The sequence below is a fragment of the Ambystoma mexicanum genome, chromosome 6q, assembly GCF_040938575.1.
Source record: "Ambystoma mexicanum isolate Mex_15411 chromosome 6q, UKY_AmexF1_1, whole genome shotgun sequence".
Lineage (NCBI taxonomy): Eukaryota > Metazoa > Chordata > Amphibia > Caudata > Ambystomatidae > Ambystoma > Ambystoma mexicanum.
The window spans coordinates 394,450,282-394,476,007 of record NC_090937.1 but is presented as its reverse complement, the minus strand read 5'-3'; the positions used below and the strand labels follow the sequence as shown (position 1 = coordinate 394,476,007).

The window sequence follows — 25,726 nt, the reverse complement described above, 5'->3', positions numbered from 1 at the left end:
GGCTGGCTTTAGCAACTCTTAATTGGGGCTGGCTTTAGAAACTCTTAATTGGGGCTGGCTTTAGCATCTCTTAATTGGGGCTGGCTTTAGCATCTCTTAATTGGGGCTGGCTTTAGCATCTCTTAATTGGGGCTGGCTTTAGCATCTCTTAATTGGGGCTGGCTTTAGCATCTCTTAATTGGGGCTGGCTTTAGCATCTTTTAATTCGGGCTGGCTTTTGCATCTCTTTTTGGGGCTGGCTTTAGCAACTCTTTTTGGGGCTGGCTTTAGCATCTCTTATTTGGGGCTGGCTTTAGCATCTCTTTTTGGGGCTGGCCTGCATCTGGTGAGTATCATGGGGGTGATGCTGTGGAAAGGGCGTTTGGCCTGGTAGATGTACACTCTGAGGCAACCCCTTTGATTGTTTTATGTGTTTAGGTATGGACATAGTAGACACGGCACTCTCATCTCTCGGCGCCCCGGGTCCAACTGGGGTCCTTCCTCTCTGACATATTTTTCTCCACCTGTGGTGTCCCCCAGGGATCTAACCTCTCTCCCTGGCTGTTCAACCAATATCTAGCACTCCTTGCCCACCACATCGCCGCTCTCTGCCCCAACTTTCAGTGCTATGCGGATGATACCCAGCTCATTTTCAGGCTACCCTCAGCCTCCTCTCCGCCTTCCCTCATCTCTGACTGTCTGATATCCAGGAGTGGTGTGCAGCCAATGATCTCTGCCTTAATGCCAGTAAGACTGAGATTTTACTCATCGGCACACCCACTCCCTCCTTCCCTGCAGCTCTCTGGCCTGCCTCTCTTGGCCCTCTTCCTGCTCCCACCTGCAAGGCTAAAAACCTCGGGGTCATCTTCGACTCCACACTCTCCTTCTCTCCTCACATCTCTGACGTCTTTAAGAAGTCACACTACCAGCTGCACCTCCTCATAGGTATCCTTCCTTTCCTCTCCTTCCCCCAGAAGCTCACCGTCTCCAGAGCCCTGGTTCTCTTGAAGCTGGACTACTGTAACAGCCTGTATTTAAATCTGCCTGCCTCTACTCTCCGCCCTCTGCAACTTATCCAGAACAGGACTGCAAGACTTGTCCTTGGCCTCAAGCCCAGGGATCGTATCTCTCCAGGACTGAAATCTCTACACTGTCTCCCAGTGGCTGCGAGGATTAAGTTCAAAACCCTCTGCATTGTCCACAAGGCCGCCTGGGGCCTAAATACCTTCAACTCTCTCTTTCTAAATATCTTCCTTTTCAAGCTCTTCGCTCATCTGTCTCCAACTCCCTCCGGGTCAGCCGCTTCTCCAAGCAACGAGTTGGGGGTAGATCTCTCTCCGCGGCAGGGGCCTCCCTCTGGAACAGCCTTCCTGCCTCCCTGAAACTTGAGGAGAACCATTTCCGGTTCCGGAAGCACCTCAAAACCTCCCTCTTTGCTTCTGCCTTCTCCCCCCCTCTCCCCTGCTAAATTCTTGACTGAAACTGCACTATACCTGCATCTGGCCCACTCTCCACTTGCACTGCCTCCCTGGCAACCTCTGCACTATGGGACTGTCTCTGTATCCCGACAGCCCCCCTTTCCCAGCACTTGTCTGCACTTACCTTGCACTTGCCACCAGTTTGGCCCTATTATTTTTCTGTTGTTCCACTACCATGTACTGCACTTTTCCCCCCTCCCTTTCCCCTTGCACTTTCCCTTCCCTCCACCCCTGCACTTGCGCGATCTGAATGACACCTGGCCTAGTAGGATCGTTGTCTGTCTTCCCTCGCCCCCCCCTCCCTGCCTCGTCGCGCCTTGAAACACTTGTGTATAGGCGCGTTACAAATGCCACATGTGCCCTGTTACATAGAAAAGGACAGTTAACTTTCCCAGGCGTGCGCCATATGTGAAAAGAAAATAGTTAAAAACTTTTTCCGCATGACACCATTAATTCTCTTAAAAGAATGTATGTATTTGAGCAGCTGACTGATGCTTTGTGTCGGCCTCCAGAATAAAAAGGTCCCATGTGCTGTTCTTATCACAGAAATGTCAAGAACATACTGTGTAAAAACAATAGCCCCCCACTTTAAATGTTCTGTCTACACCAGGTGTGAATGGAGAAGGGGGTGGGGGGGTGGGGGGGGGGGTGTGTGTGTGTGTGTGTGTCCGTGTCCAGAGCTGCGCATACATTGGCATAGGAATAAACATTCCTTTTTTTCGAACAAAGGAATGCATAACTTTTCATTGGCGGCGGTGCTGGGAGGCAGCTGTCTGAGCGTGCTCCTTCCTTCACACCTCCCAGGATCTCCTTGTATTTCGGCGCCCCGGGTAGTTGTCCGCTTCGCCCGCCCCAGAAAACGGCAGTGGTCCGGCCTGACTTGAAATGCGCACTCGGGTTTCTGCAGCATTTTGCTTAAACCTCTAAGGTATTTCACTGCCAATGATCATACTTAAAAAAAATCATTGCGTTCGAATATTTTCACAAAGCTATAGTTTTATAAATTCTTTTATGGTTCTTATAAATAATAAAAGATGTCGCCTCTTGCTCACTTTAAAGCGCCTTAAACCAATTTAGGCACCCGGTAAAGAAGCCAACTTCATTTAAGACTTTTGGGAATTCACTCTAGCTAAAATTCAAACATTTTCTCATTACCCGAGACTTCAGCTTCAGGACTGGCGATTTCTCCAACTCTTTGGTGTCCCCTCCCTGAATGAGGTCCATGATATAGCTGCTGACTAGCATCTGAAGGACCGAAGTCATTCCGTTGGATACAACCATGACCTTCTCCTCTGATCTTTCCTTTCTCACTCTTTCGTCACGCCTCAGAACCTCACGTCACTAACAAAACTTTTTCTACCGAAATCCAAAATGGATCCCCACCTTTTTGCAACTGTTTTTAGCGCCAAAGCCAACATTGCTGCAGGTGAACGACCCACACTTCTATTTGACCGTCTAAGTGTCACCATCTCAAGTATCTGAGCTCAGATTGCTCCCAAAATAAGATTTTATTCCCCCCCTGAATGCAGCCAGCTATAGTTTACCCCAAAATTGCTTGACTTGAAATGACAATGCCTCAGAAAAAAAGGTAAATGATGGAAGTACAGCAACCAAGGCTAGCCTGCATTCGAGAATTTCTCGACATCTCTACTCCTGCTAAATTAAACAGGCAGAGCAATCCCCACTCTAGCATCTCATAAACAAGGCGACAAATACACCTAAAGAATGCTTCAAATCGCTGCCGATTTTACCCATCATGCTACTCTTTTGCAAAAACCCCGTCTCACATCAAGGCTCAGGAGTTTGTCGCATCCAAAATTCGTAATACAAATATACGATCACACTTAACTCACTGCAGCTGAGTAACTTGGCTGTCTCTGCATCTCCATGCCCCCCCCTTCATTTCCTCCTCACCTTCCTGAGCTCAATCCAGCCTCTCCACTGCCAGCAACAGCAATCTCCCAGGCTCCCTATCAGGCTGCTGCTTAATACGTTGCTTATTGCATGCGGTCTGGTATCATTGTATTGGTGCTTGGCGACCTTTACTACCCCATCAATTCTAAAGGATGCAAGCTGTTGAACCTTCTCCACCACTTTCATTACCCAAAGCTCTTTCTAGGCTTTGCTTCTGTCCTAACCCGCACGTTTGGGACCACAATATCTTCAAAGACAACACTTTGGAAGGAGGCCTCAAACCTTCATTTTGTTCAATGCCCACATCAATTCAACTCTTTCTTCTGTCCCTTTCACGCTGAAATTACTCTGCAGCGTGAAACCTTTTCTGTCGCCTGCAGATTTTCGGATTGTTGCACAACTACTTATTACTTCAAAACTGGGCATATTATTATTATTACTTATTTTATATAGCCCTTCCTTCTGGACTCCCCAGCTTCTGAGCGCTTGACCTGTGATCGAACCAGTGTGCACAACATCAGTCTGTGTCCAAGGCGAGCAAACTGCCCTGAGACACGCTTTTCTCAAATGCCGACATAGCGCCCTCCAGTGGACCCACATGCGCCCACACTACCACAAACATACCCTTTACTTTCTACATCACACTTGTCAATGTTACTCGCTTTCTCGTCCACTTTTCTTATCCCACTTCTTCTCTCTTGAGACTAAGGCCTGGACATCTGTAGCAGGGAGACAATACACCTACTTCCCGGACAAGACAGGTGATCTGAGACCATTACAGTGATGATTTGGTGCAGAATAACAGCGCCATAATTTAACGCACCTACATCAGTGGCGTGTGCATGGAGTTCTTGGTAAAGGCCCTGTGACAGAATTCCCTCTAGTGACAGTGGGATAGGCTGAGGATTTTGGATTTTTAAATGACATGATGCTATTCATTCTGTTCCTGAAATTGGGCTCTTCCAATCAGACCCCACTTTCGTAATGTGCCATGCCAAAAGTATAGTGTCCCCATTTTTCTTCACTGTGACCACATTGTGACTTCCCCCAGCAGCTACCCTGTAGTTGCAGCAGGGCAGGTTCAAAGGTCTCACGTGCATTCCTGAACACACCTCTAAATCCCAAGTACAAACCGATGGAGGTGTTTTTTTAAAAACTATATGAAAGGGATGTGCCCTACCGCCCCTTTTCCTTTGAGAAGAGCCTCTCATAGGGTGACAGAAGAGAACTTACCCCGAAGAAGGGTATTGTAACACGAAACGCATTGGGCAAAGATACTTTCAAAACTTTCTTGTAGAAAAACGATTGCATTATTTCAGTTTTAATCAACCAAAACCTTAACTTTTTTTATTTAATCTATTTATTTAATCTTGTCATAGTATGTACTTGAAATTTAAGATATAAAGATGTTATTATGCATTGAAAATTGATTAATGTGTATATATATTGTTTTACAGTAATAAGATTTAGAAATTGCGCGGAAGAGTTTATCTCGAAGAGAGTGCCAGGGGTTTCCAACAAATACAGGTTGGATTCACACTGTAAAGTTTAAACCTTCTGGTCTCACAAACCGTGCCTTTCCATCCATCATGCATATACATGATTCTCAATGGGACTGGGGTTATGGCCTGTGATTTCCATGCCTCTGTGTTTATCTTGGGGGCTGGCTGGACTCGATGTACGCAATCCATTCTTACCAAGATTTTGGCCTCTAAGCAAACTTGACAAAATACCAGGAAATAAATGAGTAAGGAGTTTGTAGCTCAGATAACAGTTTGGTAATTATTCTTTGACGAACCATGAATAAACCACACTACACCAAAGCTCATTTCTGAACTCCAAAAAGAGAGCTCCACTCCACCACCCCCATTAAGGTAAGTCATCACCGGAAACAGTTAATTGTTCTATAGGCTCCTTCTCAGAGAATTCCAGAACTGGCATCACCATCAGTACTTGCAGTTTACCATGTACGTCGACAAAAGTTGGATCTTACACGCGGGATAGTCCTCTTTAGTTGTCCATCTGCTGAGCACGCCCACCCCTTGACGTGATCTCATAAGGAGGCACCCAAGGCGGACAATCTGAGCAGACACCTGGGCTTAGGTACTCTCACAGGACTATGTGGTTGAGCTTTGGCCGGGGCCAGACCCTCAACCATGCATATACAATACAAATGACCTTATGCATGAACAAACGTGCCTACATAACGGCAGCTGCAGTCTCCCTGAACTCGGTGTGCACTTCTCTGTGGGACTACTATGTCTAAAGGATGTATCTGCACCTTGTCTGAAGCCAGCTCCGCCCAGGAGCGCAATCCACTCTAGCCCATGGGCCCTGCCCCACTGTCTCTCACTTCATGACTTGTGCATTAGGTTCCCCGGTGGGCCCCAGTCTGTCCCGTTCTATGCTGTGTCCCATTCCCGTCATTTCAGGAGGAATGGACAACACATGCACTGAGCTGCAGTGGTACACTTTACCCCTCCTCGGCACCCAAAAGTTCTGGTCCACGGGCAGATGTTTTTTTTTTATTGAAACTTTATTTACACAACATCTGTTACAAAACCCATGACAATCAGCGTATAAGAAATAAAACATGGCAAATTACACAAGAAAAGCACAGCGTTTTGCACAGTTCTATGTACAGAGTGAGATATGCAACACCGTAAACCCCCAACAAATCAAATACATCTCTAAATTACCCCCCCACCCAACAACTACAATGCCAAGTTCAAATAGCTGCAAAAAATCTACCCGGGCTTGAATGACCTCCTTCACAAACTCCTATGGCACAGATCTTTTGTCCCTGCTCGATCCACCGCCTACCTAGGCAGAGCACTGTGCCACCATGCCACCGAGGCCAACTTCGCATACTCCACCTCTCATCCGCCAGGGGCAATCCTAATACTCTGCCCAGGTCTTGTCAGTGTTTGGGAAAGGATGGTGCACTGGACCTCCTCGGGTGTCTCTTCCTCTCATGAACATCGGCACCACACTCCTCTGTCCCTGGATCGCCCCAAAGATTCCTCAGTTGCCTCAATGCCCAGCTCTCATTGAGATGGCTCAGAGGGGGTCCTTCCCTTGGGCTGCTCTGGCATACTGTTCCTGGACCTTTGGTGGGCCACTTTGCAATCTCATCCTACCATTTTTGGTCCACTTGCCATCACCTGGGCAGCAGCTGGCACACGTGGCACAGGACTCCCACTGTTGGCAGTGGCCCTCCTACATGATTTGGCTCAGCCTCTCCGGTATGCCCTCAGGGCTGCTGAAGGTACACGCCCCCAGTGGTCAAACTGCACTTGGCTGCGCTTTCTCTTTCCTCCTTTTTTTGTGTCAGAACACCCCCCTGCCTCCAACAATTTTTTTTTCCTCTTGCCAGCTGTTGCTGGCTGGACACTACCACGGCCCGCCAGAAAGGGGGAATTCAACTCTATGCACAAACATTCACTGAACTCCCCTTGGAGATAGTATGTCCCTCTACCCAAGTAATCCCAATACATTTGCATATACGAAACTGTGTTTACCCAATTCAGAGTATGTTTGTCTTTATTCATTTTTTTTTTTACCCTAGGTGTGTTGCTAATAAAGGTACTGTGTGTAACCACTAACTATGCCTGCCTTATTTGGTCTAGGCGTTGCATAAAGGTGTAAGGCCACTTAAAGTTTTCTGCAACTCTAGTTTTCAAATTTGATGAAGCATTCTGCCCTAATGGAACAGTGCCCACCACAAAGATATCCCTTGTTATGTTATTAGGATTTATGCCATGTGCCACTACCATTTGCATGGTCACCATTTGCAATATATGAAAAGGAAGGGAGTGCGTTAGGTTAGTGGGAAGAGAGGGAACATGAAAACTAGCTTTGCTGTTATGTTGACGCAGACCGGAAGTACCCTGAGCTCTACATGCAGGAGATTAATAAGGCTGCTGGGTTGTGCGAAAAAGGGGTTTGTTTCGATCTAATAATGTAAGTGTTGCTTGCCTAAAATGCTGTGTGTCTGTGTGGCCTTCTTTGGGGGCAGACTTAAACCACTGGAGTAATCGTGCTGTGATTGACACGAGTAGGCAACACTCGACTGAATGTAGTCGGAAGCAGCAAGGTAGCTTCTACACACACATGATATATAAACGCCCGTTGTACTGCTAGAATGCCTTTTCACTCCAATACAGCAGGATCCGTTCATCTCCTCCCCCAAACCTACTGCCTGACTGTCATGCTATTTATGCCTCAAAGGAAAGGCCAGAGCACCTCTAGTCCAGATTTTCAAGTAAAACCTGTTTTTAGTTTCAAGGAAATTCTGCCCTGATCTGACCAGTGACAAGGAATGGGAGGCGCCAAGAGACGGCTACTGCACATTCCAACTGCATATGACAAACCTGAAGACATATCTTGGCTGTTAATCTCAGCAGTTACGCCTAGGCAAATAACTAAATAGTATAGTATGTGACCTGAGTAATTAACAATTACAATTTCAAAAGAGCTTGTAGATTTGAAACTGTTATTTTAATCTTTTTTTTAAAATCTGACCATTTTTTTGGGTACTGTACACGACAGATGCTGGCACTACCCATCACAATGGTACTTTATTGACCACTAGTTGGGTTACCCGTGTCCTGATCGAGTGGTGTCTCATGTGTCCGGGGCGATGTTGCTCTTGACCTCTGGTCTGCAAGTCGTGCTGTTGTTTGATGTTGTGTTTCAAAAGCTCTTGATATTGATTTTCGCTTTGCATCAGATGGAGCTTTTCATTTTTTTGTGGCATGTTTCAGTCACTCAGTGGCTTCAGCACATTTGAGAAAATGATTGATTGTGCTCTCTTCTCGTGAATGAAAAATTGTAACCTTGCCATGTCCCATATTTGGAGTAGTATGCTAAAAAAAAAAATCTTTACTTTTTTTTAAAATTCCCTTTAAACATGCTTTAATAAACACTTTCGAACTTTATACACTAGTAATACATTTCAAAGTAATAACTAACACATCGAACATTTTGCTTCAGCCACTTTTCAAACTGTTGCCTCCTTCTAGTGCCTACTGTAGTGAATCGGGGTGAGCATCAGTAAATGAGGGTGTCTACGTAGTGCATTTTTTGCATCCAAACATAAACTACATTCTTGCCCCAGACAAATGATCTATTAATTTATATAATATAATCGACACAATTTAGTACAGTTAAACAAATCTTTCAAAAGCAAATCCATAATATAGTTCTCATAAGATAATTTTAAAGGTTAAGAAAAATATTCACTAGTGAACTTGGAAAAAAGAATCAAACAATACTTTCAAATCGCTGTTGTAAAATTATAAAGCTTGATTGGAGAAATTCAATTCTTTTATGATGTATTGCAACTTTAGGTGTTTTGGGGTGGGAACCCTTCATCAGCAGAAATGCATCCCTTACTTTCAATACTGTAAAATCAATCAAATGAATTACATTTTTAGGAATTAGTAAAAGGGATGCAATGCTCCATTAAACCACACATCCTCCGCCAACCAACCTCAATCTGAAACTTTACCACAATCATTAATTGTGCTTCCAAAAATTGGAAATATATTTTGTACATACTGCTACAACACTTTGTAACCTCAGCATTTTCCCTCTCTGAGATTCTGCCACGGTGTTACTCTGCCACTTTGTTCTCTTACTGTACCTCACTCAGCCCTATAGATCAGGGGCGTATCAGCCTCCATTTCTCTATCCAAATAGGCAAATGCTCCCAAAAATAAAAATGAGAAAAAATACCCTCAACAAAAATGGGAAACCTACACATAGGAGCCTGTCCCCCTCTTTTAATCACACAGCTCCATGGTTGTGTGGACCAGTAGTGCACATAATGCCACAGGAAGGAACTCTTGTTACCTCTTCAGATCAGGCAGTAATATGTATATTTTAAAGTGCATGAAAAACCTGGTGCAAAAAATATGTATTACAAAACATTTCTGTTTTACAGTTGAAACTCGCTTATTAAATACGCCCATTGGGAATGGTGCTTCCTTTTTTTTACTCCAAAAAAAAGAATTCTCGCTTTCCTAACTTTCAAAAATAGCAAGTAAAATAATTCCACTTCAATATTTTACCTGGATCACTGATAAATTACAACACTGATAGTTTACCACACTGATAATATAATATTTGGCCACTGTACTGTACCTCACTGGTAGTTTGCCACACTGATAACTGGGCCAACACTGATAGTTTGTCTTCTGTATTTTGCCCCACCCCTGTGTGGATTTGCCTCTGTGGCATTTTGTTTCTGTCATTTTGCCTCTGACATTGGCTCTGATATGTGTTGCCACTGCTATGTTTTCTCTGTGATGTTTTGCCACTGAGACATTCTGCCACAAGGATGGATTGTCACTGACAGTTTGCCACACTAATAGCCTGCCAAAGGGACAGCTCTACAACGGTGGCACTTTGCCCCTGCGATATTTTGTCCCAGTGATATTCTGCGCCTAAGACATTGTGTCCTGCAATACGGTGCCCTGTGACATTCTTCCCCTGGGATTTCCTGCTCCAGTGATATTGCGCCCCTGCCTATTCATGCCCCTGCAGATTCTCTTATTCATTAGGCCCTAAGCCATAATTTCCTATTTGTAGTTGGCCTTGGCGAATGTTCTCTTCCTCGGACTCGGAAGGATTGAAGGTACAGTGCTATCTTCGTCTAGTGCGTCAATGAATAGGGCTTCTCTTCTATTCCTGGGCCATGTTTTCGGAGGCCGTGATTTTGTCAATTTTGCCTCTCCATTTAGTGCTATTTGATTTATTCTTACTGAATGCCATTACTCTTCTTGGCCTTTGGAGAATTGGTTGCTCCATCTTGCATGCTCTTTCATGATTATAATTGCAGCACACTTGGCCCTCGCCGTTGTTTACTCTTTTAACTAATCTAAGAGGAATATGCAGTAGGTCTACAGCTTATCCTATTTGGCTTCTGTTTAGGACATGTATGTTTTTGGCTGCTGCATTCTCAGACACATGCCAAGCAGAGCCCCTTGTCTCTGCACAACCTTGCCTTTCAGTGCCTGTCGGCACATTTGCTTTCTCTCCCCTTTTCAGGCTTCTTTGCTTACTTATAATATGATGCTGACATCCATTGTCCTCATCATGGCCGCTTTACTTGGGTCATAGTTTCTACTTCAGCAAGCCTCTATTCTTCTGGTCTACCTTGCGTTTCAGCATATTTACACTTATTGAGCTCTTCGTGATTAGTTTCTCATCACACGGTATTCTTCTATATTCACATGTGTATCTTCTTTGTCATTTCATTTGTCTTAATTCCTAAAGTACACATGCTCTGTCTTTAATGTGTCTTCATGTTTTCTCTTCTGACAGTGTCATCTTTTGATAATGACATCCCTTGATAGTGACTCCACTTGCTTCTTCCGGGCTTTACTTGGAACTCTACCAAGCCCTGATGGACCTGCAGATTCATCTCTTCCACAATAGGTCCTGGATACAGACGATACGGTGGTCTGAGCGCATAACGCCTTTCATATCTTCGATCTGGTGGCGGGATTACAACAGGTGTCAACCATAAATTTGTCATCTTATTCTTCCAGTATGATGGAGGTGAAGGGGTTCATGAATGACGTGTACATCTGCCTCTGTACAGCCTAATCACAAGATTGGGGGAAAGTTGGAGGATTCACCTCCAGCTCAGAGCTGGAGGTGAATGCGCCGACTTCCCGCCTATTTCTGGTGCAATTACCGCCCTATTGAGTCCTATGGAGTAAAAATAAATGGGGACTTGCACCGCTGGTGCGAATACCGTGGGGCCAAGTTGCAGTAATGGTAATTGCTTTGGGTGGTATCCCATGTAAAAACAACAGATGTCCACAATGTCTGTGGAACTTTCCCGTCCCCTGCACACCCAAAGTATTGTGAAAACAATCAATACTTATGTCAGTGGTGACAATTTACTTTCGAAAAAAGTTTGGAAAAAACTGTTTAAGACATAGATTATGTAGAAAAAAATGATTATGACCATCAATTTAATTTCTCAATAAATCATAATTAGCAAATTTAAATTTAAATTCATTAACCAATCAACCACTGTGTTTTTCCAATTTCAACATTGCTTGTGTAGCATATAAATACCCGTTTCAAATCACACTCCGTTTTGGCGCAATAATCTTCGTGGGGAAAACATATGTAAATCACACATTCCTCAGTTCTATAAAGAATTGCTTAAGTCATATATTATTCATAGACAAGTGTTATCATATATTTTCTTCTTTCACCTAGAATATATAATACAATATTCCAATCTATAATTTAAATATATTATGTCATGTTGCTTTATTTAAATAATATTCACCTGGATGCCCGGTGTGGTAGTCTCCTAACTTCATGTATCCTACAGTTTTGCTTTCTTTTCAATGTCAACCAAAGAGGTTGTAAGGATCACCCAATTAATGAGCAACCTGTTAAAACCAAAATAGAAAAATAAAATGGGGAGTAAGTCCTGAGCTATAGAATAGAGTTAAAGCATAGTTAAATGGGATTTAGAGCAATCCGATATACCTGGTGTATTTAATCTTGAGACCCCACGTCATCAGTATGGAGTTTGGAACGATGTGAAGCACTCCCTTAGTGTGGAGTAATCTAGATCCATTAGGAATCCAAGTTGTATCTGTAAAAAACACATATGCATATGTGTTTAGAATTTCTTCCCCATGCGGTTCTATTGAAATTCAAGATTTCCTTTATAACCACTCTATGCAGTGACTAGAGAGGTAGAGAATAGTTAATGTTAACAGAAGCTGAGTATTCATTTTCTAGATCTAAATAATTTGATGTCTCTAGGTGACTATAATATAGCACATGGAATCGATGTAATAGCTTCATTAATCAATCTTACCTAACTCAGGAGCAGGGGCTTCCGGAGTTGGTGCTGCCTTTTGCGCTGCTCGTCGTGACTAGCGTTCCAAAATGGATGTTTATTTATGTTATGACGTCATCACGTACGTACGTGATGACATCACTGTGTTTACAGCGTCAACGTGTGACGCCAGTATCGTCATAACGACGCAAGTAAATGTAGTCTACTTGTGAGGATAAACGTCTGGTAACTAATAGAATCCGCTTTGAAGTTTTAAAGTGGCAATAAACTCGGCATGGTTCAATTGAACAAATAGAGCGTGAACGCATTCACTTACTTCTTACATTAATGTATGTGGATGCTGATCCTCATGGGGGGATGTGGATTTATGTCCGTGTGCCACCCGGGATCTTATATATGGTGATCTCCTAGATGTAGGGCATCCATGTGTTTATCATTCAGACAAATAGAACATGCTCACATTCTATATTACATTTTTGCTAGTTATTAGATAGACTATTTACATAAATGTTGAAGTCTCAATCTATGTCCTGTGGGTCGATATTGTGTATGTTTCTTAGGCTTCATGGGGATCAAGTGTCTGTGGCTTTTGTTTAAGGTTATTAATAGACTATTCTTATCAGGGATCTTCTAATGACCTATAGGAATGCAGCTAAACTGTATTCTTCAATTGCTTTGGGTGGTATCCCTGCAGGTTTACCGCTGGCATGCTGCCCAAATACTGATGAGGCCTAAAGTATCTTTTTAGTAAGCTGGAAAAAGTTTGCGGAAGATTCTGAAGGGGTGAAACAATTTCCAAGAATTGGGAGAGGATCTGCTGCAATGAACAAAGCGGTTCCCGACTTTCAGAGGACTTCAGGAAGCAGAGGTTACCCAAGCCATAGAGAAGACCATAATAAATCCATTATGCGTAAAAGCGTATGGATGAACAAAGGGCCCACCGGTAAGTGACTTCAATACTCAAGGCTCAGTTTTGGTCCTAAATTGGCAGGTCTGGAGGTCGTCGTTAGAGGTTCGATTTCCCTCCCTCAGTTCGGTTTCCAGATGCACAGGCGCTGCGGGTGCGGACACACTCCGGTGTGGAATATGAGCTATATATACTGATTCGGGTGAAGAAAGAATAAAACGCAGATGAAGCTGGTCTCGGGACACAGGAAGAAACGCAGGAAAACCACATTGAGCGACCATCACTGTCGCACAGTAACACAGGGTCACCCAACTCTCGTGATCTGACGCAGTCTCCTATCTCGTGAGCCAAGTGTGCCAGGATGACAAAGTTCAGTAGGAGGGTGCTTTGCAGTGCAAGTTAGGATTCCCCAAAGTCTCGAGCCAAAACTCGAAACGGCAACGCTCCTGCACGGTAACCCAAGTTGGAGCTGGACAGCCCACTGGATGGCCCAGCCTTCCAAACAGGCTCACTTGCAGGTCAACCAGGAGGCATCCAGAGTGATTAGCCCCACCACTCCAAAGGTTCAAAGCACCTTTGCAGGTCTTCTGAGATCAAGCGCAAATCAGGGCTCCACCAGGACAACAATGGGATTCAGGTGCCAACCTCCTCTGCATGTCCCTGTATCGTCCTTGGGTCTGCTTGGCTCTTCAGGATACTTTCTGCAGGTCGGTTCTGACCTGTTACTGATCTAATGGAAATGAGGCAGGACCCCTCCTCATATCCAAAGTAGGGCGAGTGGTCGCACCTGCCCACCAATGAGATCTGGCCAATGCATGCACACCAGCAGTGGTCCAATCAGTGACCACTGGGGTTCTCATGCACACCAGACTGCCCTGGCACCAGTAGTGTGGATGGGGACCAGATAGTCCCAGCCCACCTCGTGGGTTACCGTGACCTGCAGGGACCCACAAAAGAAGCAGATCCAGAGCTCCAATCATGCTTTTGAGAGTTCTATTGAATCTCTCTGCTAAGACATTTGTCTGTGGATGATAAGCTGAAGAAAACTTATAGGAGACCCCACACTCCTTCCACATGGCTTACATATAATTGGACCTAAAGTTGCTGCCTCTGTTGGACACAACCTCCTTAGGGAAGCCAACCCTTGTGAAAATGCCAAGTAATGCCTTAGCAACTGACCTGGCAGTTACTGTCTTTAGTGGGATGACTTCAGGATATCTGGTAGCATGGTCAACCACCACCAGGATATACCTGCTGCCGGAGGATGTTGGAGGGTCAAGGGGACCAACAATGTCAATCCCTACCCTCTCAAATGGCACACCCACCTCAGGGAGGGGTACCAATGGAGCCTGAATTGTTGCACCACTTTTTCCAAAGATCTTGCAAGTGGCACATCTCCTGCAGTGGCTTTCTATTTGGACCCCCACCTTAGGCCAGTAGAAATGCATGGATAACCTCTCCTTGGTCCCAAGATGATCTGCAAGGGCGACCTCATGCGCCAACTGCAAGACAAAGGGTCTCACTTGAAGGGGGAACACCAACCTCCTATGGTCTCCTTCAGTGGACTCTGTGGGCTCACTGTATAGGAGTCCGCCTTCCAAATAAATTCTGTGTTTTCCAGGAGGCACACCCTCAAGCTGGGAACAGGCCTATCTCTTAAGGCCTTCTAAAGATGGGCACTCAGCTCGCTCTCAGCACACACCAACATGCATGATTTTACATGGCTCGTCCCTCTCGCCACTACTCTTCCACATTTACAATACCCTGCGCATAAAACTCATCAAAAGACATTTCTACAACTGTGCAGTTACACACATCTACAAAATCCACATCACTGGTGAGTTAGACCAAACCCTTAACAAACGCGTTAAACAAATAAATGGATGATGTGCATCAACAGCCTTAAACTCAACACGGACATAACGGAATTAATGTTGGAGTCCAACACCCCGTCGACTCAACTCATACATGGCCTACCAAAATGGGAAACAGATGGAAGCTTCAATGTCGTTAAAAATCTCTGAATATTACTACCACAACCTAACACTAGAACCCCAGGTGAACGGAGTAGTGTTGAAATGTGTCTTCCATCTACGTACAAACAAACAGATACAACCCTTCCTCACCTTCCCACACAGAACGCTTGCCATCATCTCCCTCATCATGTTAGGAATAGACTATGTCAACAGCATCTACCTTGGAATGCTGCACTACCTTACCAAAAAACAACTGATGGAGAACGTAGCAGCAAGACTACTCCTCAGACTCATTAACAGAGAGCACATCACACCAGCACTAAAATCCCTAGAATGGCTACCAGTCAAAACAAAGGACATATTTCAAGACACTCTGCATAACCAACAAAGCAATCTGTGGCCAAGGAGCAGAATTCCTGCAAGACAAAATCTCGTTCTACAGACCAAAATGAACCCTGAGATACATCAAAACCATATGTCTTAAGCGCAAAGAATACTTGAAAATGAAATATGATGTATCAGCCTTCTCATACATCACAAGAAAACTCTAGAACTCCCTCCCCAAGGAAATACGCACAATAGAAGAAAATCTGACCTTTAGGAAATTACTAAAAACCTGGCCCTTTCATTTGCCAACATAAAATAACAAACTACGGTCTAAGAGACGTCCATCTTCAATAAAAAGAGATGAACCATGACCCATGGAATTGGCTTTTGGCCTCCTGGATCAACTCTGCAAACTGGGCAGGCCCAGCGTAAGAGTTTGTAATTTCACTTACCACCACATAAGGAATCTCGGTCTAAACCAAACTATCTACACAACATCAACATAAGGATCTCCCCATTCCTACCATCAATGCTACTCAAACTCCATCCTGCATACACACCACACAATTACCAAACACGAGACACACACACACAACTACCATAGCATGTCCACCTCCTCCAAGAACTCGCCCAATCACAGCAGCCTCATATTCCAAACCTACGCCACAGGCACACAAAACAACTCATATACCAGAACAGCCGCCAACCCATACCTCTTAGAAGCCAACCCCACACACAGTGACGTTTTTTTTCCTAACTGAAGCTACCAAGAGACAGCAAAAGCAATATTTTGCCCTCCCACTGACAAAACCTCCCTACCCTCCCACTGACAAAACCTCCCCTGCCCTCTTTTCAGATCCACCAGAGTGCGTGGAGACCATGAGAATGGCAGCGCTGTGTGGTATAAATCACATTACCATAACAATACTTTCTTAAGATATGGTGATCAACGTTATATGCAGACATCTGTGAAATCAGTGGGAACCAATGTTGCTCCAGTTTATACAAACACTGTATATACTATTTTGAGAGCAATTAGATTGTAAATTTCACGGTATATTGATAACCTCTTTGGAGTATGGTCAGACTAATTTCAATCATTACTAAGTTTTGAGAATGTGAATGGTATTTTGTAAAGACTCCTGTAGACTCCTGTAATGTTGTTTTTTTTTTTTTTTTTAATTTTGGATCAGGGATCCATAAAACAGTGACAACAAAAATCATGCACATGCTGTAAGTGACAGTCGTTCAACACATTAAAAGACCATAATTAATTCTTCCTCATCACATAATTCTGTCTCTTTGACACTAGCTATTAATATGTGGAACCCCCATGTACCATAAAATCAAGTAAAGAAATATAACACGACTATAATAACAAACAAAAATACAATCTACATAAAATACCAATTGCAAAAGATAAAAACAGCAAGTCATAGGCATTTAACATGCATATCTAGAATTGAAAAGCTCAGTGGACAGACACCAAGAGCATAGGCGATGCAGGTTTCTGATACAAATGTTATCTTGGCCCAAGCCTTCCTCAGAAAGCTCGCCAGTCAAAATGCCACCTTCACTTCTGACCAACAACGGTCTCCTAATATCAGCTTGAAGGGGGCAAAACAAAACGAAGTGAATCAGTGTGTCTGTTGTTGATACAGCATCATGGCTTCATCTGGCCATTATGGCCCTCGGAGGTAATGCATTTAACCTGGCCCTGCAAAGTAAGAACCAGTGGTTCGGACCTATAACAATTATCATCGCACCCTACTGAACACTGGCAAAATACTTCAGAATTGTTTTCTTCAGAGTGTTCGCAGGGACCTGTTTTAGCAGAGCTGTATTTTCAAAGAATGCCCCCATACTCAGCTTGTGGAGGTGTAATCTGACAAGGGCAAGCCAATCCACTCTGTACCAGTTAGTGTGCGAGATTATATTCAAAATAATCACCTTTGTCAGATTCACCTCCTCATTGGTCCAGAGTGCGTGCCAACAAAGAACAGGTTGAGAACGCAGAAGATCCACCAAGTAGCTTGAGCCGTCTCCAGGTGGGTCATGTAGACTCGTCCCACAGAGCGGTCTAGTCAATTAGTTCTCTGCTCTCAGTAAAGGATCCACTCTATCATAACCCCAAATTTTACACACATAAGAACCAGCTGGTATAGCTGTGCCGCTATTTATTGCCAGCATGTGATCAGGTGAGTGGTGCTGAATGGTTTTCTCAAACGTAAAGATTCCCCCAGACACCCCTGGAATAGCTGTGCCCTCAGTACAGAAAATGGGCTATTTCATGCAAAAAGCAATGGAAGCCTGTGCGTAGTTGAGGCTCCAGCAAGGCGCTCCCTCTAACCCCCCATCCTCGGGGCAGGTCAGTCGTTAGCTATCAACCCCCACCCCGTGTTACTCATGCACCGACATGTGAGTCTTTAGGAATGGGATGGGATGGGACATGGACTCCCAATACAAGAGTTACCAGGGTGAGTAACCTGTACTGAGATGTCTTGTCCGGCTTCCTTTATACGCTTTGGATTGCGTAGCAAGCGCCAGCAGGGAGGATGGCAGAATGCTACTATATTTAGCCAAAACAAAATTCTTGAGCAATGATTAGATAAAAAGACGAGAAGACTCTGAGGTTGTGTCCAACTTGTAATGCTTACTGGGAGCAAGTGCTACAGCAAAGTGCTACTCTACAGAGTCCATCTCGTACCAGGTGTTGTTTGAACACCACTGATGCTGCTTCAGCCCTTACAGCACGTCCACGGATGCTTACGAAAAAAGCTATTTTCGAACTCTTGAATGCTTCACAGTACACAAGACTACCATATAACAACTTCTTACTTATATAGCGCTTTTATCCAAAGAGCTTTACGTAGAACGCTTTTTGTATACAATTATTACCCAATCGAAATTGCTACTCATTTTATCAACCTCAGCAGGATGAAAGGATGAGTTGAGCATACCAGGATTCGAGCCTGCAAATCACACACAGATGGCAGCCGCGGGCGCTTAACCCAGTGATCTAGCTTGTTACCATAAAGGACACTTGCTTCTTGCCACATTAGATCTTTTTGGTGATATGAGCCTCTGAACCCTTCCGTCCTGTTGGTAGAGCATTTTAGAGCCCTTCGTGTATGCATCAAGATGAAGCTGAGTCCCCGCCACCTCAGATTTCTTGATTCATCTGAAAATTAAGCAACATCTTTGGTTGGCAGGAGGGATGAACACTCCAAAATAACTGTGGAAGTGGACTACTCTGTGGCTGAAAGGGCCTACAGTTCGCTCGTTCATCCTGCTAAGGCGATGAAAGACTGCGCCTAAGTATGAATTTGGAGGTCTTACCATTGCTTATACTGCCATATGGAATTACAGTTCTCATCAGTGGTATATGCAGAATCTGTGCGGGAGTATGAGTTTTTGTTAGTTCCCATTTTAAAGTCCCTTTGGACTTCATTTGGGGGGGATCGAGGAGGTAGATATCCCCCATTTCATTGAAGGGACTACCTCTGCACGTATGCAGGAACTTATGGTTTCACTAACTTATATTTGGGAGGACTGAAAAAGCATTAGGTAATTGGTTTAATGTTGGTTATTAATGACTTCCAGGTAGGGGATTTGATGTTGCGCGGGGACATGTGATTGAACAGCTTCGGGGTGCGGGCTGCTGGCTCGTAGTTCAAATCCCATGAAGCGCAAGGCCTTTTCACTGGTGGGAGCAGCCCTAAATGATGCTTGACCACAGGATTCTGCATAAACGGTGCCTTCACTTGAAATACTATATGTGGCAGTGACAGAAATGTAGAACCTATTGCGGTCTATCCATGTAGTCACAGCAACCAGATTCGAACCAAAGGACAGTGCCTGATGCAAGGAGCAGGAAAGATGATTTATACTACCTTTCCTGCTCTGATGTCCATCGACTAATTCTTCAGGCTCCAAGCCCAGCAGTTGATGCATATAGGCCATCCTCTAAAAGGCAGCATGGTCTTGTTGGGAACTACTCGCAGTAGTCAACATCTTGCGCTCACCCTGAATTTGAGAGTAACTTTGTGTGAGAGGTGACAATGCATAAGCGAACATCCATGCCTAGGCATCACCAAGGAAGAGGGGTTCTCTGACAAGCCACAGAGAGACTTGAGTTTTATTACGTTGCAAAACGGCAAGGAACAGATAGCCTAATTTCATAAAGATGGGGGCGGAGGGGTGGAGAGAGAGAGAGGGACAGAGACAGGCTGTCTCCGTCTCATTATTCCCCGAGAGTCTGCTCTGGATTTGTCCACGTCCACTATCTGGGATGCTAAGTCTGTCCTATCATGAGTAAACATCAAATACCAGAGCCTCCTGAACTGATGGACATAACTGAGGAGACTGTGTTACCTCTTGTCAGTTCACATAACAGATTTGGTTTAGACAATATTGCCTTCAGGGAACGATGAAAATGCATTCAGTGTCACAAAGCTCACCTGGAGCTTGAAAGATCCTATGTGGAGGGCTGTTCTTGGTGGGACCACATGTTGTGAACCTGGCAGTGTTCAAGAGTAGCATTTCAAGCCAACTCTGAATAGTGAATGGTTTTCAGGATCTTTAGTCTGGGAGGCCCAAAAGGCACCCCTGCCAATCGGCTGGGATTCTACCATCCACAACTGTAGGAGCTTCAGTACTCTTTTAGTGATGAGCAGGGTGTAAAATGTGCACTCGCCACTAACCATTGGCTAGTGCTTATTGACTCTTGGCGAGTAAGAAATGGTGTGCTGTGTGCATGCGTAGAATTGAGGTGACGAGTGACATTCTATGACTGGCTAGTAGCTTGCAATGTGAATCTTTTACCACTGGTAATCGGAACCTTCTTGGTTTGTAGTGTTGGATTAATCCCAATTCACCTCTAGGTGGTCCTAGATTTGGAAAATGTGCAAAAATGTATGTGGGACCATCTGGACACAGGGTAACATTTGCCAAAGGCCCGGTGGGACCAGAGAGCCAAAGTTGGACCTCTTCCCATATTCTTTTAAGTGATTCAAGGCACTGTTCTCGGGGAAAGGCCTGGACCCGGACAGTGTAATTCTCTGTGTGGGGATCACTGTGGTCTTCCATGAGTTCGCTGAGAGGCCCTAGTGAAAAAGGAGGGCCAGATAAGATAACCTCTGATAACTCAGTCGTCCAGGTATAGGTAGAACTGCTTCACCTGCTGGTCTAGATCAAAGTTCACTACCAACATCCTCTTTGTAAAACCATCTGGATCTGTACACAAAATTACAGGCAGCACCCTTCATTAGTAAGGGTTTTGCCTTCACTCAATACTGGGAAGGGACTGCGTGGGTGCCAGAAAGGGATATGCAGACGTATATTTTTCAGATCAATGACCCACACAGTCCTGTTAAAGGTATGTGATGATCATCCACACAGTGATCATCTGGCAATCAAATTGGATCCCCTGTGGTATGTTGTTGTCCTGTGTGTTTTTTGGTTTTGTTTTGTTTTGTTTTATTTATTTATTTTTTTGTATGTTGTTCCCTGCTGCTTAGTGTGTGTAAAGACCTACTCCTTTTTGCCACAGCAGCAACATGGTCTGTGGCACCCAAGTTCAGAAGGATGTATACGTTTTGGCCGTGGCACATTTGTTCGCGGCCAAATTACCATGGTCAATTTGGCTGTGAAGCCAATTTTGCTGCGGCCCAAACTGCCCCAATTAAAACCCATTCACCCACCCCTTACTTACGTTTTCGCCATCGAGGCATGATCTGACCCTGCAGCGGGGGTTCCATACCTCGTACGTGGGTCTGATCCGACGCTGCAGGATCTGCTTTTTAATTGTTTTTTTATTTTTGGTCCCCCGCTTCTCCAAAAGGCAATCACTACCAAACATGGGGAGCAAGGGACACCCCCGCAACCCCTGCTCCCCATGTTTGGTAGTGATTACCCACATTGGTAGTTTCCAAACGACCAAATGGTACTGGCCGAATTTGGCCAGTTGTACAATTCGTCATTTAGAAATGACCAATTTAGGTAATACCGTTCAGAAAGACCTGAATCTCCATCTGCTTTGGTGATACCTGCTGATGGTGGTTAAAGAATGGGGCAAAATGAAGTCTGATCCCTATGGCAATAAAGGACTTTTTTATGCCACTTGCTGATGTACAAGTTCACCCTTGCCTTAACTTGGTGGTCTGAGGAAAGAGGGTCCTGAGTCAAACAACGTCTTGTGTTGCTTGTTCTGGTCTCTTTGCCTGCTGAAGGTAGGCCATAGGTCTAGAATGAACGAAAGGAACCCATATGTCTGGGACTATCCTTGGACTGACTTGGGCAGAAAGGGATATTTTACCTAGGGACTTGTCAATGGTACAGCTGCTCCTTCATCTCAATGCTGAACAGCTCCTTCCAATCAAAGGCAGGTCCAAAACGTTGCTGTGAGCCCTGTGAAGGAGGTATATTGACATAAGACAGCATTGTCTAATTCTGTTCACCGAAAGGTTCATATCCTATTTGTAAATGATCTATGGCACTATTCAGAAGGGAAAAAGAAATTTGATTTCCCTCGTGAATTGTGACACAAGCTCCTTCTGTCAGTCTTTTGGCAGGAAGGACACAAAGACTGACGGGTCCTTCCATGTATCGTCACTACACCCCACTTAGCATTGGAATGCGTGTGCTGCATGTGAGGGAGGAGTTCTGGTAAACCTGTAACCCAATATTGTCCGTCTGTGTTTTTGTTCTTCTCCTGGTCCAGCCAGCCAGATTCTTTCCCTTATTAAGTGGTGCAGCGACCACATAGCACTGACCTGGAGGCTGAACTGTGATACTTAGGGACTCATTCACTGTAATCCTATAGTTTGCATCCAACCTTTTTGTTGGTAAACAGTAAGGAGTCCGGCTTCTTGCAGATTTCCAAATCTACCCTCAGTAGATCCCTTTGGATAGTGATGCTCAGCTTTTCTGCCCTCAAACGAAAATCCGGAACCTAAAAGCTAACCTCGTTACCACACCATCCTCTGGTTTCATTAAAATCCCTGCTATGACCTCTTCCAGTTTGTAGTGGAGGCGCTTAGCTTTTCTCAAGGCTTCCTCATTAGGATCTCCTGGGAATTTAAAGTTTGGTCTTGGCACGGGTACAAGAGGTGGAGTTTGAAAAGTGTGTCTCAGTCTTCCGATTGCTGTCTGTGCTCAACTACTTCGGCCTCCAAGGTAAACCAAACCAAAATAAAGCTCTTTTGGGGATTCTGACATTGCTGGGAAATTCAGACTACCCATAGGTATTTCTGAAATAATGCCTAGTCTGCACCTCAGCGAGAGCGTTGAATCAAACAGTTACTGGCAACTTGTCCAGAAATGAAGGTTTGGGGCTCGGGTAGATTTCAAAACGCAGCTTTACTCAACTTGTTTCCTTCTTGAATCAAAGTGTTGAACATCCTTAGGGGCTGCAGTGTTGAAGACCTCCCTGTAACCGTGCAGGCGGTGCTTAAGTGCCTGAACTGAAAGGGAGGATCAAAGAGCACACTTACGCCAACAGCACTGATGTCGCGGCCCTGTAGATTCATATTGTAGAAATCAGCATCATAAACCTGGTGATAGGCCTTCCTGGCATGGCTTAAATCCAGTCTGTTGAGGCATAAACGGCTAAAAAGACCTTTCAGGAAGCCGGTTGTTGTGAGCAACCTCCCCAATGTAGAACGCCAGAACATTTGTAGAAGAACCCACGTATTCAAAAAGGAAAACAAACCTACAGGTTTACAAGAGGTGTCCAGCAGGGAGACAGGCCTGCGGTGGAAGCCGGTATCTCTGCATAGTGAGGCCTGCATATGGAGGCACTCCATTGCACATAGTGATTTTTCCCAGAAATGCTCCATTCTCGGTACTGAGGGTTTGATGATCCCAGTAGTCTGTAGGTGGGGAGCAGGACGTACAAGTACATTGCTTTAGATCTAGCACTCCAAAGCCTCTACCAGAAAATGTTAGTGGTTTGGATTACTGTATATTTTGTTTAGAATGTTATATCCAAGCGCGTTTCCAGATACATATGCAGAGCCAATTTTGATGTAATCCATCAGAGCATGTTTCAAGGAGATTGTGGCGGTGCAGCACAACACTTCTTACTTCTGCCTTACCTCCCTCTAACAATGAGTATGTCTTTAGGAAAGTTGTCTTGAAGAGAACATGTATTTGTTTGATCTGCTAGCACTGTAGGGCCCCCTCCTGGTTTTGCGACATGTTGGTCAAGACCATTGGCCACCTCTCTTGCTTCTATTGACTGAGAACTTCCGTTTCATGGAGTCTGTTGATGTACCCATCTCGGCTCATGAGCAAAGCGTGCCGCCCTGACACCGCCATTCCCTAGAGTGCGTTGTCACTGCAGGGACTGCATAATAGGCTCTGGGCATACAGCAGACACCTGCTTCACTGCGCCATTTTGCTCTACTGGATGAGGCTTTCCAAATTTAGACCAGCAGAACGTTTCTCCAGCAACTCCCCTAATGGTACCAGCCCTAAGTGCCGCAACACGAGCATGAAAGGCTCAAACCCAATGAGTAAGTGATCTTTCCTTATGCCGCAGGGCAGCACAATGCCAAGTCTGTGCTTTAGAGAGGAAGTACAATTCAACCAGTTTGACCTGCTGTGGCTTTTCACGTGCAATCTTTTTTGATAACTTGTTCGAAAAACTCCTTCACATTGAAACAAAACCTTTTTTTTTTTCTATTCAAGGAAAATTATAATGGATGAAAGTTTTGGATTGAATATGTTTTATTTTCAATATATATTTGTGCATGTTACCTTTGATTTTGAAATAGTAAAATTGTGTGTCCACATAATAGGCCCTGCTTCTCAGAGCAATCCACGGTTTGGTTCTGCAGGGCAAAAACTAAAATGGGCTACAAAGAAATTGGGTGTTCAGCTGCACATAGAATTGTCTTTTTGTTAATTATGTAAGCACATACACCTGCATTATTCAGATAGTGTACTAGCTAGACGAGAAATAATTTAATTATATGCATAGGAAATAACTCTTTTTGTTTTACACTTTAGGGAACACTGAAATCGACAGTAAACGGGCTCAAGACGCAAAAGGTATATATAATACATACTCTCTTATTCCTACGTTGGACTGCATTCTGTACTAGGGTGCGGGTACAATTGCATAGATAATTTAATGTGGTCCTGTGCCCTTCTGCTATTAAAAACTGCCGGCAAGTCTGATGTATAAGTACTTCTCTTGTCCGACTCCCTTCATGATGCAGTGGAAACCTTTATGTACTTCATCCCCTGCTGTACCCAGACGCCTGCCCGTCAAACTTTCTACAAATTCAGCCTATCTGCTCTAGGGAATCTCCACAGTGTACATAAACCTTTCATGTTGAAGCAGTAGCACATCCGGAACCTTGCTAACATATATTTTGCATTATTCTGCATTGTCTCAGGTGGTCTTGTTTGTATCCTGTGTGTTAGGACAATTTTTATGAGTCCAACTAAAGGCTCAACTCGGCAGTACAAGACTCCACTCTTAGTATAAGGCTGTACCACATGAGTTCATGGTAGCATAGACAGAGCAGCCAGCCTTATTTTACAAGGGAGAGAGCTGTAGGAACAGTACAGATGAGATTGTAATACAAATGGTCCAAAGAAACACTGAAACACTATATAATGTAAACATAAAGGATGTATTTAAATACAGGTAGGTCCAGATAAATCTAGGGGTAAATATCACACATTATGTGTAATCGCAATGATCAAAACGCAACACTATGCTTGAAGGTGCACAGACCAAAGCATAAACCTTATTTGGAACACCTAACCGTAGTTCTAGGGAAGTCAAAACCATTTCAGTATATGTCACACCTATTCTTGGGAAGTAAAAAACAATGGTTACTTTCACAGTTAAATTCAGTAATGCCAGGGCAGTAGACCCTACCAGTTGTACAATGTGGCTCAGTAACAAATCACATAATCAGTCAACTGGACAATATACAAAAACCTACAACTACTTTTGTGACAGCACACAGTTATACTAGGATAAATATTAAATTACAGGTGCTTTTGAGATCAATGAAACATAGATTGAGATAAGCAGGTAACTCTTGTAACTTATTTTTGATGACACACAGCAAACTCAAGGTAAGTAAAACACATATACCTTTTTAATCTCACAAAGAAATCCAGGTTCGATCTTTCCCAGCTATACAGGTAATTTATGTATGACTTATTAGGGACAGTTTGAACCAAATCTTTTTTCGTGTCTGTCTAAACAGCACAGTGAAAGCAAACCCCAATGTTACACTTTACTGAATGACTGAAAGTTATTTTAGGTAGGTAAAACCTAAGG

The 25,726-nt window shown here is 44.1% G+C and overlaps 1 protein-coding gene across 1 annotated transcript in view; it reads left to right on the top strand.

Annotated features, from left to right (window-relative positions):
• CASP6 (caspase 6) overlaps positions 1-25,726 on the top strand; it is a 161,127-nt gene that overhangs the window by 4,878 nt on the left and 130,523 nt on the right. Inside the window, exon 2 of the mRNA XM_069630880.1 lies at positions 24,433-24,474. Coding sequence (XP_069486981.1) covers positions 24,433-24,474 — 42 coding nt within the window. The remainder of the gene's footprint in view (positions 1-24,432; positions 24,475-25,726) is intronic.